The following is a 20,313-nucleotide window of genomic DNA, read 5'->3' as shown; positions in this document are numbered from 1 at the left end:
TTTGATATTTTAATTAATAATTATCAGTTAAATATAAAAAATGTGTATAAAAAAAAATATACCTATTTTAAATACATTTTAAATTCTTTAAAAACCTAAAACAAGGAATGATTAAGTATAATTTAATTTGTAATTTTTCAAAATATTCACAATAGCATTGGACTAATATATCAGAAGCTACAATAAATATTTATAATATTAATATAAAATCCAGATTTGAGTCAAATATTTTTTCATTATAATTGGTGAATTACTTCTTGAATATAAACACTCATAATTAAAGGTACTAATTTAATTTTAAGCAATTTTTTTTCCGTAATAGGTACCTAAAAGTTGAAACTATTTTATACTTTTCTTCCAACATATTCATAACAATAAAGTATTATAAATTAAAAACAATATACAATATTTGTTTAGAAGAATAATGTTATATACTATAAAATAAGTTATAAAATAATTCTTCCTCATATTTCTCAATTTTAAATTATCATACCAAATAAATTATGTACCTAGTTAATATTGTTCATAAAAATAAATTAAAATTCTCACCATTTTAATAATTATAATAAATAATCTATAATTATGAGTGTTTTATTTTTAACAAACACTCTAATGTTTAGATACTGTACGGGTAATTTTTTTTTTTTATATGGTATTAAATAGATTCCATACCTTTAATAATTATAAGTGTAAAAGTAAATATATTAATAATTTATAATAAATGTGTATCTTATTTGTCATACATACTTTGAAAGTGTAAGAATGTTGTTAATCATAACATTTTATTCTAAGTTCACTCCCTTAGAATAACCATTGATATATTTTTATTAGTTAGCTAAATCAAGAATATTTGTTTATAATGTTATAGCCACCTACTTTTGCAGTGTAATTATTAATTTTATTGCACATATAAATACATAGTTAAATTTAAAAAATGGACCATTCCGTGTTTTTGTCATATAGGAGATGAATACTTGTTTGCCGAAGCAGTGCAAGTATATGCTGTGGATAAGCGAGTAGATAATATTTATTGTATTTAAACTCTACTTCTGTTGACCATCTGTTCCAGATTTCTGTAAAAAAAACACAATTTTTTTGAACATAGATACATTTTTATCCTATGGTAACAAATGTGTTATAATTTTATCTATTTTAAATAATGTGTAATTTAGGCTGAAGTAAAATTGCGAAAAACAAATAATATAACACACACATATATATATATATATTACGCTATAAGGCAGAAGAAGATTTTTAAAACATTGATTCCCAGAAACAGTTGTTAAGTGCAGAATAAAGTGCAATTTTTTTATTAAGAATGTGTGTTTTTGAAAATAAATGTTGTTTTTAATTATCACTAAGTATGCACAGTAATGTGTGTTTCTAATGTGTTCCTAATCAGTGATCAGTACAAGTAATAAGGACAAAATAAATAATTATAATAAAATAATAAAACTAAGAAATACATTTTTTAATTTTTCAATACTACAATAAGTATAATTAAAATTAAATGGTTTACTTAAAAATGAAACCTATTTTTATTTTGATTGATCATCCACATTAATTCAACTTGTAATAATTAATTAAAACTTATAAATAATAATTCAAAATTGTATCAAATCAAACACAAATTACAAAAAAAAAAAAAATTATAATAATAATAATAATAATAATAAATAAATAATAATAATTATAATAAATATTATGATGTTAAAAATAATAAATAAGTAAAATAATAAACAATAAAATATATTTATATTTATTAGTGTAAAATAATGTCCCACAGCCACAGCCTCGATAATTTCTCTCCAGATACATTTAATCAGGCAGAAGAGGAGTTGTTCAGCCCTAGAGCACTGAATAGTTTTGTTTTCAAGCCGCTTTGTTTGCCCAACTCAGCCCCGCTCTGTCATAACAAATATAACCGACATTCTTAAACTTTTTCTCTTCTCACTCAGTATTTATTCTCTAAAACCCTTAAGTCTTTATAGGGCATCATTCGTTTATGGAGGGTTAACAACTATTGAAAAGCATTTATTGTAAAATATGTTAAAGAAATAAATTTCTATCTATGATTGTATTTTAAAACTTAATACAAACAACTAAAATACATAAAAGATTAAAGATGAGCAATAACAATATAATAGTTAATGTGTGACATGCATAAAATGTTATTCAAACCAAGAGCAAAATTAAATACAAAAAATAAATTGTAACTACAAACCTCGTCTAATTTTGTTCCAGTAGAACTGGTATCATACTCCAATGATTCCCTAGAACCAATCAAACGACTTGATCGGTTTCTCCTGTCATTACTATTTACACTACTAGTTGATCCACTAAGAATCTGTGCAACTTTGGCTTGTTTTACTATATCAAAAGCCTATGAAGATACATCAAATTAACAGTACATACATAAACATTATAAACTAAAATTAATGTTTTTTTTTAATTTTATATATAAAATTAAAATCCATTAATTATTTAGCAACCAAACATTTAGAGTAGAATAACATGTTTTATTTGTCAAAAATATATTTTTTAATGTTTTTACTCAATGCATAGCTCTTTAAATATTTGTATCTTGCAGCGGTGAAGAGTGGGTTGAAATTTTCAAAAAAAATCAACGAGATCTAGCTGGTAATAACATGTTGTTGGATAAAAAAAAATAAGTATGAAACAAGTGATAGGTACTACATCAGAATTACCAAACACCAATGCAATAAGAATAATTAGACTGGTTTAAAAATTTTTTTTGTATGTTAGGAGAATATAAAAATAATTAAAAAGTTTGTAGCTGATGAATCACATAAATCAAGCAAAAAACCTTGGAATAAACCATAATTTTACATTGAAATAATTACACTTCACCACTGGTATCTTGCAACATATTATATTGAAATGTAATTAAACATAAAAAACTTTTTAACCAATAAAAATGTTTTAATTTTCTTTCTTACATACCTCTTTTCTAGAACGTAATGCACAGTCTTCAAGAGTTTCTGCAGCTTCATATTTTCCTTGTCTTCTGTATAATGCTCCTAGATTTTTAAGTGTGGTAGTTACTGTTGGTGAATCTACTTTAGCAGCTTTATGCCAACCACCATACTCTGTATATGGTGCTGCACCTGTACTTTTGTTTTTATTTTCTTCACGTTCTTCAGCCACCTGCCATATTGGTTTATTATCGCCTGTAACATTATATTACTTATCCATTTAAAAAAAAAAAATGTTGTCTTTTGGTGAAATTTGAAAAATGTTCTAATTGTGTAGAAAAATATTTAATATAATTCTTAACATTTTCTTAACTGAATATTATTAGTTAAATTTATAATTTTAATCCTTAGAAATTTACAATAATGTTATACAAAACAATTTTTTTTTTCAATTTAAAAACAGGGCTTGGACTTGATAGTCTACTAATTATTATTAAATACAAATGAAAATAGCAGAGTAAGCTATATATTTTGTTGCTATATATTTGTTTTATGCATCAAGAATTCCAAAAACAAAATTTAATGTCATGTATTTTGCATTTCTTAGAAAACTTTAGATTAATAATGCTATTTTTGACAAGTTTAGAGAATATTATATATATTTTTAGTGCTATACAGTCAAAGCCCTGTCTATGAATTTTAAACATTTATTTAAAACTGATTAAGTTAAATATTTTTTTTTGACCAAGTTATGGGATATAATAATAATATAAATTTAATATGTATTAAGCAAATGTTTAATATGAAAACTATTGATGAATTGTATATTTAATATTTAAATTGTCTATATTTTGTTATTTATAAATTATACATTTTAAGAGGGTGTCGGTGCACAATTTGTTTTCTCTTTGAGCCACATGCAACACAGCAAATACAGTCCAGCAGCTTTAATTTAGTGTTATTGGCTTATTAATATAAGACAGAATTTACCTTTTATCAAACTTAAAGGTAACATTTAAAGAGGGTATAATTAAACAATTTATTTACTTATTGGCCCACGTACAATATAGCAAATTTGGGTTCAGCAGTTCCAATTTTATGTTGTTGACTATTTAATATTAGAGTGAATAGATCTTCATTAAACCTAAAGGAAAGAATATCCAAGGCATATTATAACCTTTCACAGATATTATAATTTTATAGCAAATATGGACGTTTGAAAAAATTTTATAACTTAATTTTATATTAAAATACCAATTAACCTCCATAAGGTTCCTTAGATTATTACCCTTAAGTTTGATAATGGGTTAATTAACTATAATAATAAAGCTAACCAACACAAGAATAAATCTACTGAATGTTTATTTGTTAGGTTGCAAGTGGATCAGAGAGAAAACAAATTGAATGCTGATACCCTCTTAATACTTTTAGTTAGTACTGTATGCAAGTAACACAGGTAATTGGAAAAAGAGTATAATTTAAATCAAAAACCATGAATAATTATAACAAATTTTTATTATCACCCGAATTACTAATTAGATCAATTCCATTTCATTGCATCATATTTATATTGATTTTTAAATCATTAAACATTTATTAATAAATAATATAAAAGCTGAATACCAAATAATAATAAAAAATTGCAGGAACGTGCAATATAATTCAATGACTATTGTCCATTTATAAATAAACAAATTTTTAAAACAAACTAGTCTAATAGGCAAACTTAAAAAATGTATAATAAGACTTAAACATATTCCAAAATATTCAAAATATCTAATAATAATAATAGTAATTATAATAATGGATAATTAATTAACAATTCATTAATAAGTATAAATAGTATGAATAGAGTACATTTATTTACATAACAATAATTACTTTTCTTTTTTAAATATATATAGTCATATTATTATATATTGATACATATCAATAGTATTTTATTTTCATATACTTTAATGCTGAATAGTGGGAAACATCCAATATTATTTTTTAAATATTACAATTTGAATCAATTTTTTTAAAAATAAAATATTAATAAAACCATTAGGAATATCTTTAAAAAAAAAAAAATGTTCAAGATTATCTTAAGGGCAGTTAATCTAGAGTATCTGGAATTTTAATGTTTATCACATTTTGTCATCAATCATCACTATCAACTGTGAATTGTACAAATGAATGAAAACTATTTCAGTGCTCCATATTAGTTGATAAAAATAAAATATTTGTATTGAGCCCATGAAATTATATCAAAATTAGCTTATTTGAATAGTTTTAATATAATTAAAAAAAAATTAGAAAAATTAATTAATGAGATTAAAATAAAAATATTAACTGTAAATAATATAATGTCAGTCATAATAAAATTCTATACTAATGATTTAACCTTAAGTTAATTCAATTCTTTTTTATTCTTTTTAAATAATTTTAATAGTTGTCATTGCATAAAATAAATTATGTTTATTAATAGTTCAATTAAGTTTTTGAAAATCTCTTACAAATATAGTGAAAAAAAATTTAAAACATAAAATTGAAATATTATTTATAAAAACGGGAATTTTCAAATCAAATAATAATAATGGAAATAAAGTACTATTGACTATATTTTAATAAAATAAATTACATATTAAATAATAGAAAATACTTATACCCTAAGAGATTGAATATCTTTGGTTATAATATTAGTAAAGAGATTCAATGTCATAACAAAATATAAAATAAATTTATATAATAAAATAATACAATTTTATTTGAACATTTAAAAATATGATTTAAGCACCATGCATTGCAAACTAAAATTTGAATATTTAATATATACTATAGCCAAACAATAATAAAACAGATCAATATAATTACGAAAAAAAAATTATAAAAACAAAACTGTTGTATCAGCTAATATATTTTTTATGAAGTTACTTGTACTTAATTTTATGCCATATAGTATTATTATTATTATAATTATATATATGTATCAGATCTTATAACCGTATGTAGTTATAGGAATGTACGTAACCTACCCTGTAACCTGTCTTATTCTTATAACTTAATAAATAATAGTATATTTTTATGCTTTGGAATTATTATTATTAGCCATTGATGCCCATTCCTTTTCGTCACCTAATAAAAAAAAATGTAAACAATACGTTTACCTCTCTTGTTTACAAGATTTTTAAGGGTTGATAATTTACATGCATTTTAAAATTTAGTGATCATTTTTTTAAGTATTAGCACAGATACATACATTTTTAGCATCAAATATCTGATTAAAGATAAATGTAATATTGTTTAAATTCTTAGAAATCTCAAGAAATAAGTTACTCACCATCTATTGTTCCAAACTCTCTTTCATGAGCTCTAGTTAACACCTGTTTATATAGTATTTCAGCTTCCTTATATTTGCCTTGTTTTAAATAACAGGAAGCTAAATTATTTTTTGTTTTAGCTACATTGGGATCATCCGGTCCTAGCTTCTTTTCATATATTTCCAATGCCCGTTGATAATATCGTTCTACTTCTTCATATTTACCCTGTAAATTAATTAAACATTACTTTTCATAATCTTTTGTATTACAATTTTTTAATTAACTTTATTTATGAATAAAAAAAATTAAATTCACTAAACATTATGTAATGCTCCAGAACAAATAAATATACGCAAATAAGAAAAGTATGATTTATCATCTCCATCATATGTCACGCATAACATAGCATACAATTTGAATTGTAATAATTTGAATCCTGGGATAACATAAGACCATATAAACTATTCTATAGATTCTATCTATATATACTATTATTGCATCATCTTAAATAGTTAAAATATTAATTATTATTTAAAGCTTTTATATTTTAAAATACTGCGGTAACCAAGTTCTTATCATCATTGTATCTCATCCCCTAGTACCCTACATCACCAAAGAATTAAAATAAGATGATATTGATGTTATGAACTAGTTTAGTGTTACCGTTTCGTCATTTAAATGTCATAAGATAAATACTTAATGATCATTATAAATAATAATAGTGTTGGACATGTTTAATTTTCTGTTTTAAATCCGTCTTTATTATTTGTTTAAAATAAAAAATGTGTTATAAGAATACATTTGCAGTAAAAAATTTAAAACATTATGTAGTTTGTATGGGCAAAAATAAAAACGCCTTTTAATCTATTATTAGTAAAACTCAGTCAAAATATTTTAAAATTGTGTCAAGTATAGAAAATGCTAAAATAGACTTATGGTGAAAATTTGAAGTACTGTTATTTATAGAATTACAACAAAACATCCAAAAATTGATAGAGGAGAAATAGTTAATTTACGGGTGAACATGCAAGGTTAAAAAAATGTTTAAATGCAAACACTTATAAAAAAATATCATGACTTTTTTTATTATTATAGATAGAAAAACATAGGAGGAATTATGTATTAAATTAATTTATATTATTTGGCCATTCTTTTTTTTAAATACATAGATTTTAGAAAGTCAAGCCAGGTTCACACTACACCGTGTTGTGTGTTTCATATTTTTCATAGACCTTATACTAATAGATGGAACGTGGTTGTAGTTTTGGCGTCTAAGTGTGACGGCGCTGATCAAGGTAGTACAACGTACACCGCACATGCACAATAGATGATACAATACTCTGTATATTACTGTTTATAATATATATATATATATAATAATATATAATAATTTATATAATATTATATAATTATAATATATAAAATAATATTATATATATTATATATATTATATATATTGTATATAATGTAACGCAAACCGCACCACCCACCCGCATCCTGCCTGGATGTTCCGTCTATAGTAATTTTATGTTTATACCAAAATGCAATATCAATGATATGTATATTGTACTTGGTGATAACATAATATTATATTATTTTAGTAATCACTTATCCACACAAATGTAACGACACTGCATAGACCTTATACTAATAGACGGTACGTGGTAGTAGTTCCGGTGTCCAAGCGTGACGGCGCTGATCAAGGTAGTACACCGTACACGCGCATTAGATGCATACAATACACTGTATATTACTGTATATAATATATATATATCACTGAAGCGTAGACCGCACCACCCACCCGCATCCCGCCTGGATGTTCCGTCTAGTAGTATAAGGTCTATGCGACACTGTCAAAAGTTGAATATAATATTATTCAACCATGCGGTATCGTTTGGTAACTGTGGTAACCGTAATTATTTTACACGACATGGTGTAGTGTGAACCAGGCTCCAAAATACCTTAAATCGCTAATAATATACCTATATCATATGTATGCTAAATACATAAAATTTTACATTATTTTAAAACTTTAGGCATATTGAATACGTTTTGATAAATTTAGTAGAAGAAAATTATAGTTTGAATTTGTTAAAATCCTGGTAACAGGGCATCATTTTTTAAGAGTAAGTAAATCTGAAGTATCTATATTCTATATTAAGTAATATTAAAATCTTCTTTACTATGTTATCCCGGTTTCTTTTGGAACTTTTTTTTTAAAAAAAATCTGTTATCTCCTTCAGTAGCAAATAATGATCTTGTAATAGTCAATGGTGTATCTAGTTCCAATTCTACTGATGCTACGATTCTATTTTCAAAATATTTTTTCCCCCTTGACATCTAACACCCCAAATAGTTCTTATTTTTTAACTTGTTATTCTTCTTTAAAGCTCATTTTTTAATGTGTATAAACTTTATAAACTTCTAGCTGAGCCTGTATGGCTTATATTTAGGCATTTAATCGCCTCCAATATTTTGAAATCCTAAAACTTGGTTAAATAAGACTTACTTTGAAATCACATGATTTTGCTGTCACAAATAACCAGTAGCGTATTTATAAATTTCATACGGTGGGGGACCAAAAAATGATAATCATACATTATCATAAGTTATAACTAGAGCCCGGATTTATATGCATTTAAAAAGTGTCAAATATGATGCAAATATGCAAGGAAAAAGTGGCTCAATATGCAATTATATGCCATATTATGTTAAACATTATGAAACGTTATTTAAAAAAAAAAAAAAAACAAATGTTTACACCAAGGAAAGTAGTACCTACTAGATATTCTATCATAAACAAAAGAATATTTAAATGGTTAAACATTTAATACTTTAAAAACCAAAATACAATATTTTATAATCTTCATTTTTTCATATTTTAAATTGTTCAAACGTCTACAACACTCAGAAAACTTAAAAAAAGAATAAAAAAAAAATAAAATAAAATCATCTATAAGTATTATTCTTTCTGAAAAAAAATTGTAAAATTGAGTTACTGCCTTATTCGTTACGAACATCGAAGTAACAACATATTATGTCGAAATTCAGGTTTATGTGAATTATTGTTGTTAATATAATATTAGCCATACGTTCTCCGATATCATGCAGTATTTCAAAAATGACAATATTTTAAGAATATTCTTGTAAAAGACCTTGTCAACGATTTTTTTCTCTTTTAAAATAACTAAAATATAATTATCTTAAATAAAATAGGCAATTTATTAAAAACCTATTAAATATGCATATTATATGCACTTATGAACCAATATGCAATTATCCTCTAAATATGCAAAATATGCAATATAAAATTTGGTGTTTAAATTCAGTGTGAGATGAACCGTGGACATTTTAGAACCCCCTAGACGTGCATACACTTAGTAAAAACATGCAAATGCATATAAATCCGAGCTCTAGTTATAACTCATATTTTTCAAGTCAAAATAATGTAATAAAAAATAATAAAATATGGTGAATAAGAGTGGCACGGGCTCCAAGTGTCCCTTTAAATAAGTCCCCCTACAAATTACCATCCTATTTTCCGTGACAACTGCTGATGATATTGGATCTATACTGATTTCGCTAAGGTTTTCAACCTTAATAATCACAACATGCTTATGAATACACTAGAAAGCATAGATATTAGATATTGATTAACTTCATCTCTCAAAGCTCCCCCATTCCTATATATCCAGTAGGTTGCTTTGGGTAAAGGTTCTCTCTACTATTTCTGATCAATATACTCCCTTTTTTGGCATACTTCAAAGAGATGTACTTTCTCCGTTACTATTTGCCCTATTTGCTACGTCGGTTCTCTAGCATCCAAAACTTCTAATCTTTTCCAATTATATTTCTACAAATTCAATCTATTTCTGACTTCCATCTACTCTAAAAGGACTCTCAGAGTCTAATAGCCTGAGGATGGGCCTTCGACTTAATATTTCCAAGTGTACAATTATGACTTTTTCCACTATTAAAATTGCTTTGAAAAGGATGTCTAAGAAATTACATGGGATTACATCTCAACTGGATTTCTAGTATACACTAATTTAGCCAATGGTTTATCCTTAAAAATACTAATATTCAAATGTACAACACTACTAATTTATAAAATTAATATACAAAAAATTACTTGATTTTGGCACAGCAGGGCTAAGTTGTTCAATTGTTTAGCTACATCTGGATGTCCTTTACCTAATACTGCTTCTCTGATTTCTAAAGCTCGTTTACACAACGGTTCAGCGTCTTTGTATTTACCTCGTTTTCCATAAAGTACAGCTAAATTGTTTAATGTTGCTGCGACCTAAAGTATTAAAGAATATGTTAGAATATAATATATAATATACATAAACTATTAACAATTAAATATTACAGCGGGATGATTTTCTCCTAAAGTCTTTTCACGTATTGCCAAAGCATCATTCAGTAAATTAGCAGCATCTTTATACTTGTTTTGATCTCTACAAATTAAATATGTACATATGTATATTCATAACACAATGTTAAAGATTATTGAAATATCCAACAACATTTAAAGTTATTTTTATAGTAAAATTACCTATAGACAAGAGCTAAAATATTCAACATGGTAGCTACGTCTGGGTGATCATGGCCTGATGTTTTTTCTAAATCCTCCAAAGCTTGTTTACATAATGGGACAGCAACTTCATATCTTCCTTGGGACGCATATTGAATCACTAAATTATGTAATGTCCTTAAACGTGCCGGAATCTCATAACCAGCTCCAGCATTTACTTGTTGAGCAAACTGTGATGGTGGTGTAGGTGATAATGCTTATAAAATAAAATACATTATTGAAACATAAAAAATGCTCACTATTATTCTGATTTGGTCTTAAATTGTACAATTAATACATTTATTAAAAATTGTAATAACAGACTTAACTTTTTTACCTAATTCATGTATATTTTTAAAAAAAAATGTATTACTATATCACAACTTACTATTTCTTTCTTCATTTTCATCATCTGGAAATAAATCAACAACCGGATCATCGTTTTTAGATTTTTCTTGTTTGTTTTCGGTTTGATCTTCAGTCTGTAAGTAACTCATAATTGCATTCAAATGGTCTAAAAACCAAATTTTGATTTATAAAAAAAAAGTAAATACCTTATCAGCATCAAATTTACTGATAGATGCCATAAACTCTAAATGTTTATTTTGTTCATCTAATAATGCAACAGCCTGTTCAGAAGCCTGTAATTTTTGTTGTGTATTTGCTAATTCATCTCTTAGCCACGCGTTTTCTTGACAAAGTCTACGGACCTGAGTTCTTAATTTTTGTTTTTCTGCTTCTACATTTTGAAGATGGGAAGCCAAAGCTAACATAACCTAATTAAAAGTTTGTTCGGTTATAATTAACTATTAATTATTAAATACAAAATTATCTTGAATAGACAAATAATATGCTTCAAAAGATAAAAAATAATTGAAAAACCAATAGATTCATTGTAATTAACAAAACCTTGATAAAATATAGGTAAACATGTTAAAAAATAATAATATTATATACATTATTAAGTTAGACTATTCTTAGAAATGAAAAATAATTATAGTGTACGACACGAAAATTGGCTCCTGATCGTTGTGAACTTAGCAGCCATTTCACTAAAGACTTTACTAAGGCTCAAAATTATATGTACTAAAGACATACAAAATATGCATGTATTTATGCACTTAATATATGCAACAATATGCAAACGATAATGCATTTTAATTAATAATTAAATTAAGAGCAGCGGTAAAACTTGTACCTAATTGTAAAGGTGCGTCCACACTTAAGCAAAATTACATTGTTCAAAAGTGTGCGCCGCAAATATTTCTTGTGGCGCAAGTGATCCATAGGCAGCACACCAAATCTTACGTGAGGCACAACTAGTTGTATTATATTACACAATTTTTATCCTTATTTTTTGATTTAACACAAAATCGTGGATTTTGGAATTGTTTGGTTCATATACATCGAATAAATAGTTTTTTCTTAATATTGACTCGTCCGAACAATAAAAAATTACAAAATATGCAGAAATTTGCATTTGAAAACCATTTATATGCAATGAAAAATCGTAAAACACAGTAATATGCAGTACATATCAAAAAATGACAAAATATGCAAGAATAAAACTTTGTACTCCGGATATATTTACTATAATTCAAACTTATAGCTTATCTTGCTACCTTTTGTTCTGATAAAAAAAATATGCAATCGCATATAAATCTGGGCCCTATTTATTACAAATTATCGATAATTGAAATTAAAATATTATAGGGATTATAAGTTATTAAAACAATAATTAACTTTGGTAAAATTCTTAAGAAATGTACTATATAATATATCATTAGGTACTAATTTATCATGTTTATTATTTATTGAAAAAAACATAATGCTATTTTATTTAACTACTAACCATAATAATATTAGTGACCTATGTTAACCTAACATAAATATTAACTATAATATATTTGTTTAAAGAGTAGACATATACATTATACAATAATATAAATAATCATTACTTACTACTGCTTTATGGTAATAAACATATATTATATCATGAGTTATATTATATACATTAGGTATTAGTTATTATAGAAAAATTTGTAATTTGATAATTATATTATGAGATTTAAGGTAACAAATAATTTTATATTGAATATATATTAAAAGAACCCATTGTTTGAATTAGATTATTGTAGATGTGTAAGGGTTACGATCTCTTATGTTATTTTTTTTTTATATTTTGAATTATCCTACAAAATATGTTCATTAGAACATGAGATATTATTTATAATTTTTACTTCAAAATCTAAAGCAACAAACTACTTTATTTAAAGGCACTTTAAGGTTTCAAAAGTGGCAAGTTGTATAGATACTTTCAATTTGTAATAAAAAACTAAACTACTAACCTGAGCTTCTCCAAGACCCAATTCTGTCATATCTAAAGTTTTTTGAAGCATTGACTGTTTTTCCTCTGGTTGCATTGTATTTTGACCAGAAGGGTTATTAGATGCTGTTAACTCATTTTTCAGGGCTTCCAATCCTTGGGCAACAGTCTTAATACCAACCATCATTTCTTCTTGAGACATCACAGTCATGGTAACTAAAAATAAAATTAGGTTATAATTTAAATTATTTATTTAATAATACATAAATATAATAAACATATTCTATATTCTTTTACTGTTTAATTATAATTGATAATTATTTTTGATCCAGAAAATAAATAAACAGCTATTAAAATCCATGTTATATATGTGTATAGCAAATTATTATAAATCCAAAAAATTGAGAAATGTGACTTAAAAATGGAGATTAGGTCGTAGAAATCAGTCTAAATTAATGTTAAGTTTGCTTTCTGGGGTAAACCTCCCAAACCCCCGTTATAAGTGTCACTTGAGTTTTACTTAAAAATAACTATATGATAAAAGTGTCAAAGCGTGATAGGGAGTTATTCATTAAAAAGAATATAAGTATATTCTCCCCTTAATGGCACATCCTCAATATTAATAATATATTATATACATATATTATTGTTAATTATTGTACACTTTGAACCTATCATGATAGTTATTTTTCTGAGAGAATTTGAATTATAAACAGGAGGGGCTAAAAAGTAAAAATATGTAAGGAGGTTAAAAACCTCTCTAGGGAGGCTAAGCACCTCCCTAGTTACGTCGATGCCAAAAAGCATAAGAAGTCACTGATATTGAAAAAAAATGCCCGATATTTTACAGAGCCTAATGAAATGCATTTATATCACGGATATTAGTATAGAACCAAGTTATTTTGCTCTTAAAATCTAAGATATCCTTATAACATAGATCAAAGGAAAAATATTACATAATCAAACATTATCAAAGATAGCTTGAACAATTGATTCTTAAAATTAACTTTAAGTTAAATTTAAACTAAACATTTTAAATACATTAGATTTATCTACTTATTTTTTTTATGATACTTATTTATTAATCAATTTACCTTATTTTTGTAATCTATTGGTTAGAAAATATAAATAACCTTTTCCACAATACTTTGTATTTACAAACAGTTTCACGTACTTTGTATGTTATGTATCCATTCTAAACAAAATAAATATATAGGTATTATACTTTATTCAATAATAAATAAATAATAATAATATATTAATATATTAAAACATTTTAGTTGCCTTACATTATTTGACAAAATCAGTTTTTTAATGTATCTACATTAAATAAAAGAAATCATATATCATAAAATATTGTGTGGTCATTCTTACAACATTGTAAACTATTAATACCATTAAAAGATATTATTTTCTGGGTAAAAGTAGTAAAAACATTAACATATTGAGTGCATTTAAACGGTTTATTAGCAAAACTGCAAATACGAATCGTAGTGGGAAATTACTAGTCTATAAGTACGAAAAGAATATTATTGATTAAAATAAAATGGTTTTAATGTGATGTATTCCTTACTCGTATATTTCGCACCGATGTTGCAACTAAAGGCACACGCGACTTGTAGACAGTAGTTCTTCTGACATACAAGTAATCAGTAATCACACATTTGCGCGTAGAAGCATAGAGATTTTAAGATTTTATGAACAATAAAATGAAAATTAACATTTAACAGGTGAATGAATTCAGAAAAAACCTTTCACATATACAAACGTATCATGTACCTATATCGCATATTAAATAGGAAAAAAAGAATAAAATGTTGGATGGTTTGTGAACAACTGTGGTATATGCATATGACATCACAATACCCTGCTTAGGGTTGTCCTTATCAGTTGCTACACAACTATCGATTATTGTCATACTGCAAATCTATTAAACATCGTTTTTATGTGGACGTGTTGAGTTCGTCATGAACGCATGTTTCATATTGGTTGTAATTGGTTACACGGGTCCGGGACTACATGGTTGCAAACTATATGATAACCGATGTCATTCCGACATTATTTATACACGCCTTGTACACGAAATTGTTGAACTAGATCCCAACAACACGGTATCGTACTATCGTGTTGTAAGAGACAATGAACACCCACTAATTTAGTTCATGGTTCTTACCCACAGATATAAAATACTATACACTATATGTAAAATACCAAGTTTTATATATCTATCTATGGTTCTTACCAAGGTGTATTGATATTATTAAGCCTATTGGGCTTGCTATGGAAACCAACCAACCACAGCAAATAATTTTGCACGTACACTTGAAGGAGGGTAGAGGTAGATTTAAGGCATAGATTATGGACACATTGGAAACCGACTTAGATTATAGGCGGGTTTCCACTTTCCACTATACAGGTGTGCGGGCATATAAATCCTTTGCTGTGATTGTTTGGGTAGGCTAAGTTACCACACGATTAACCACGATACCAAACAGTTGGACATTTATGTTGCTGAACATTTTTCGAGTACACGGCAAACGTGTGTATAGTGGAAACCCGCCTTATGTAAAAAATACTATCCATCAATATAGTATTTTACCATTTTTAATTTTAGTAACAAAAATTTTTTTCTACTCTTTAATGCGTCATCGAACGTCGCTAGGCTTTTATTACTTTTCCATGCCAAGGCATACAAGTATGGTAATTAAACCATTTTCTTTAAATTTTTATTATTGAAAATAATCGAAAGATCGCAATAGTCGGCACACAATTGTTTTACACAATCGATACAAATTCAGGTCTGTTGTAATTAAACCACATTATACCAATATGGAGGTAGGTACTTGATTTGTGTATTATTTTGAATTTTGTTAATAAGTGATATCGTCTGTCAATAATAACCTTAAATCTACGTCTATACTACACTAATATGTTCTGTCGGTTCTGATGTATCTGCTATAGTATGTACTATGTATTACAAAAATGACAATTTGTCAATACGCTTGTTATAATTAATAGTGTACATTATATTACTCGTACCCCGTTCCTGTATTGCCAGTGTAGATTTTGCGTGTGCTTTGTTTACTGGCTTTAAGCTTGAGTAATAAGTAGTTACTAGTTTTAGTAACTATTATTCATCAAATAGCTATTAATTATTATCCGTTAAATATTTCCAATTCGTAAGTTTTATGAAATATTACGTATTTAACTATTATTTTATATCATTAACTGTTTATTTCGCCGGTAGTAGTCTTGAATCTATACTGTGGATCTATTTGTTGTGTTGTACATTTTTGTCATCAGCTTGTCCGTATTATATTAACTTCATATTCGTTGATAATATTGTATTAAAATATATATTGTGAGTTATAAGTGTATAAGTTAAAGGTAAGATTTAAATGTTACTAAATTATCACAAGTGTGCCTATAACAATAACAATAACATAATTTAACTTGTATCTAGGTTAGTAATTAAACTAGGTTCTTATGTAAATGTACAAGGATTGTATTATATAAACAGTCCATACCATTTTTCAATGATTAAACAGCATTTCGGCACAAAGGTGGCTTGTGTCCAATACTCCTTGATTATTGGAAAATGAGTACCTAAGTATATGGTTTCACTGCAGTATCACTCTGTGTTTAGTTGCTGATCGTATTCTATATTTTTTTTATAGACCTGTTGTTGCAGCTAAACTTAAATATTCTTGCAATGGATAGTTGTCATGTCTAATCACTGCATGGAATCTACCTTAAAACCTTGTTTTATTTTTCTATATATTTTGTGTAGTGTAGACTATATTTTTCATACGCCTTAGAACTACCTACACGCACTATACATTTTTCATCATTGTTCGGTGTTTATCCAATGTTAACAACATTTAGCAAAAATCAAAATGCAGTTTTCATTTTGTTTCGGTTATACAATATTACAGTGTGTCTGTTTTAAAGCCCCATATATTATTTTTGTACATTGTTCCTACAACTCTGAACACTGTCCACGGATAAATTAAACTGTTGTGTGTGACTAGGTTAAACTGCTTTTGAAATAACTATACCTATATTATTTTATCTACTAAAAAGTTTAAAAAAAAAAAGAATGTCTATAATTTATGATACTTTCATCTTATCACTTTTCTTCAGATTTCGATCTTGAGAATTTAAGGAAAAATTATTATCATTTGCATAGTTTAACTTGCTTTTATACAGGCGGGGATCCAGAAATTAAAAAAGCGGGCTAGATGAAAAAATGTACGATTATCAATCACTCATTAATGTCTATAAGCAATATAATATAATATCTTTAAAGTGTGGTATTGCTCCTCTAACCTCTTTACTTAAGTTAATAAACTGAAAATTAAGGTAATCTTTGAAATATTTAAAGTGCCTACGGGATGGGGAGCTTCAGCTCTTCTTGTATCCGCGCTTGCTTCTATACTCTACACACATTAGAAAAATTACCTATTTTTTATTGTTATCTAATAAATTTGCATAAAATATATTGTTATCTTTCCCATTATTTAATATAGAGTGAATCTTTGAAGGAGTAATAAGTTTTAAAGTATTACAGCTATTAGAAATTAATTAAGTTATGTTATGAAAGAAAACTTATTTTTACAGATTTAACCATTTTTTTCCTTATGCACTAATTATAAAATATATTTTAGGGTGGCTTGTATAATTTTTAGAAAATGGAAAGAGGTGGAAGAGGTATAAGAAGAGCTAGAGGTGGTCGTCCTTTCATTAGAGGTTTTTATCGTGGTAGGACACCAAATAGAAAAGGAACAATGCGACGTCCAATGGGAAGTAGATCAAGACTGTCTAGCTCTAGAGATAAATATGAATCTTCATACAATGATAATGATCGAAGTGATTCACGTGAAAGATCGTGGGATTCTAAATCAGACAAAGATATCTCAAAAGAAAAACATGATGGAGATGATTCTTCGCCAATCAGCAGAAGTAAATGGGATAAAGATGAAGACCATAGTGAAAAAAATGATGAGCGTTACTCAGATAAAAAAGGTTATTATGATGCAAAGTATTATAGACGTGCATCTGGACACCCACATAGGGGTTATAGACGACCATATCAAAATAATTATTGGGATAGAAGTGATCGTGGAAGACATCATTCACCACAAAGTCAATATCGTGTAAGACCCTATAATTCGCCTTCTAGACATAGACGTTATTCTCGTTCTCCTGATAGACGTAGATCACCAAGTAGATATCGATCTAAATCACGATCTCGATCTCACTCACATTCTCCTAGCAGATCCCGACGCTACACTACTCCAAAACTTAGATCGCCTAAGAGAAGATCTCCATCACGACGGCCTAGGTCACCTAATGCACAAGATCAGTCCATAGAAAAAACTCAAGCAGTAAAGAGTAATTCTGATGACGAAAATAATTCTGATGATTTTGTTGAAAAGTTAAAAGCCTCAAAAGGTTCTAAAACACCAGGCAGAGTAGAGTATACAGAAAAAAGCGATGATGAATATTGGATTGAAACTAATAAAATTGATTCTAAAGATACAAAAGATGCAAAAAAATCTAATAGACCAGAATATTCTTCCAAAAGCTCTAAAACTCCTGGACGACCAGAAATTTCTAGTAATGATAAAGATGAACACTGGATAAAATCTCAAACTTCCAAGACTTCAACTAAAAATCAATATTCTAATAGTTGGGATGATTCTCCTATTCGAGAGAAATCTATTCCTAAGGTACTAAAAACACCTGGTAGAAAAGATTATTCCGCTAAAGATGACGATTACTGGATAAATTCTCCTCCCACTGAGACTAAAAAAGATCGTAGTTCAAATGACGTATACTCAAACAAGACAATAAATAAAGATTCTACAACCATGTATGTACAAGAATTAAGTTCATCTGATTCTGAGCCAGAAAAAAAAGTTACGAAGAGAGCCAGGTCTATGTCATTAACTAACTCTGATAAAAGTGATACTCCACCGTTAAATGCCGAACAGTCTAATAAATTAGGAAATCGGTATTCTCAAGCTCCACCTTCATCTTCCAGAGCGCCAAATTCTATTTTAAAGGAACCACCACCTCCTACACTACCTGCTACACCCAACAATTTACCATTATATAATTCACAATGGCCAGGAATACAGAATTCTGCCACTCCATATTCATCAACTACAAACTATGTCCAACCTCAACCTTCACAATTCACAGCTTACCAACAACGACAACCAGTTCCTGTAAGTACTATTAATGATGTAAACTTTTAAGACAGATTTTGATAGTTGAAGTCAAACTATTATGCATTTATATCACTTTTGAATAATTATCCCAATAATTTACTCCAGAATTTTGGATAATATATTTAGGTGGTACCTATATATATCAGTGGCGTATTTACAGCGGGGATATGGGGGATAGATCCCCCCCTTGACCTTTTTTTTTTGTAAAATTAAGTTTACTTATTTTCTGTATTTCTCAATATGATACTACTTTTAAGTTTTAAGTAGGTACCTATATCTGTTTCTAAATTTTCTAGCCGTTGTAATTTGTCCGCTTTGATATAGGTACTATACGCCACTAGTCGATCGTGGCATAAATATCGGAAAATAAAAATATATATCTATATGGTGGTATGGTATACTATATTTTTGAATTCTCTGCGAATTATTTTTCATGCATGAGTGTTTATAATAAACCCGATAAATAGTCGGTAAATAAAACAAAATTACCATGAAGACTGTAGATTTACCATAGGGCATGGGTTTATTTTTAGTGACTGAAAACATTGTATTCACCTCTGGGTTACATGCTTTAGATGTTTGTGATAAAGAGGTTTATCCAAATATTCATGAACTCTTGAAAATATTTTGTACTTTTCCTGTATCAACTGCTATACACCTGAACGACGTTTTTCAAGTTTTTATTAAGTATTAAGTCTCACCTAATAAATAGTATGACAGAAGTAAATATTTTATCAATTTTCCTATCTAATATTGAATAATAACTATAAATTAAATAGTACCTAATTATTATATACTATGTTTATTGTTTATTATAACCGACTTAGACACTTAGGGGCCGTTTTACAATCATAGTTTAAATTTTACCAGTCGAATTTCGCGGTTTAACATTAGTTTAACTATTGTAATACGGACCCTTATAAAGAGGACGCTACCC

General features: G+C 27.1%; 2 protein-coding genes across 6 annotated transcripts; one reads left to right on the top strand and one right to left on the bottom strand.

Moving 5' to 3' along the window:
* Nucleotides 1-648: 648 nt before the first annotated feature.
* LOC100169624 (kinesin light chain) lies at nt 649-14,982 on the bottom strand. 2 transcript variants are annotated; one of them, XM_001942551.3, is made up of 12 exons: nt 14,714-14,982; nt 14,235-14,335; nt 13,163-13,356; nt 11,369-11,590; nt 11,203-11,296; nt 10,797-11,031; nt 10,611-10,698; nt 10,371-10,541; nt 6,259-6,463; nt 2,965-3,191; nt 2,225-2,383; nt 649-1,073 (listed from the first exon to the last, which is right to left on the bottom strand). In XM_001942551.3, exons 3-12 carry the CDS (start codon nt 13,349-13,351, stop codon nt 1,044-1,046), a joined length of 1,620 nt encoding a protein of 539 aa, XP_001942586.2. In that variant the 5' UTR covers nt 13,352-13,356; nt 14,235-14,335; nt 14,714-14,982; the 3' UTR covers nt 649-1,043. The 2 variants fall into 2 exon arrangements, with proteins under 2 accessions (XP_001942586.2, XP_008186396.1); XM_008188174.2 differs by lacking the exon at nt 649-1,073 and adding an exon at nt 1,451-1,906.
* A 624-nt stretch (nt 14,983-15,606) lies between these two features.
* LOC100572101 (serine/arginine-rich splicing factor 4-like) lies at nt 15,607-19,769 on the top strand. Of its 4 annotated transcripts, XM_016807175.2 has the most exons (3): nt 15,982-16,319; nt 16,388-16,527; nt 17,808-19,769. In XM_016807175.2, the coding sequence occupies exon 3, from the start codon at nt 17,832-17,834 to the stop codon at nt 19,401-19,403; it is 1,572 nt and encodes a 523-aa protein (XP_016662664.1). In that variant the 5' UTR covers nt 15,982-16,319; nt 16,388-16,527; nt 17,808-17,831; the 3' UTR covers nt 19,404-19,769. The 4 variants fall into 4 exon arrangements, with proteins under 4 accessions (XP_016662666.1, XP_016662665.1, XP_016662664.1 ...); XM_016807177.2 differs by lacking the exons at nt 15,982-16,319; nt 16,388-16,527 and adding an exon at nt 15,607-15,975; XM_016807176.2 differs by lacking the exon at nt 16,388-16,527 and having other exon boundaries at nt 15,976-16,100; nt 17,808-19,768.
* The last annotated feature ends 544 nt before the right edge of the window (nt 19,770-20,313 follow it).

This window comes from Acyrthosiphon pisum, chromosome A1, assembly GCF_005508785.2.
Source record: "Acyrthosiphon pisum isolate AL4f chromosome A1, pea_aphid_22Mar2018_4r6ur, whole genome shotgun sequence".
Lineage (NCBI taxonomy): Eukaryota > Metazoa > Arthropoda > Insecta > Hemiptera > Aphididae > Acyrthosiphon > Acyrthosiphon pisum.
This window is presented reverse-complemented; position numbering and strand designations above follow the sequence as displayed.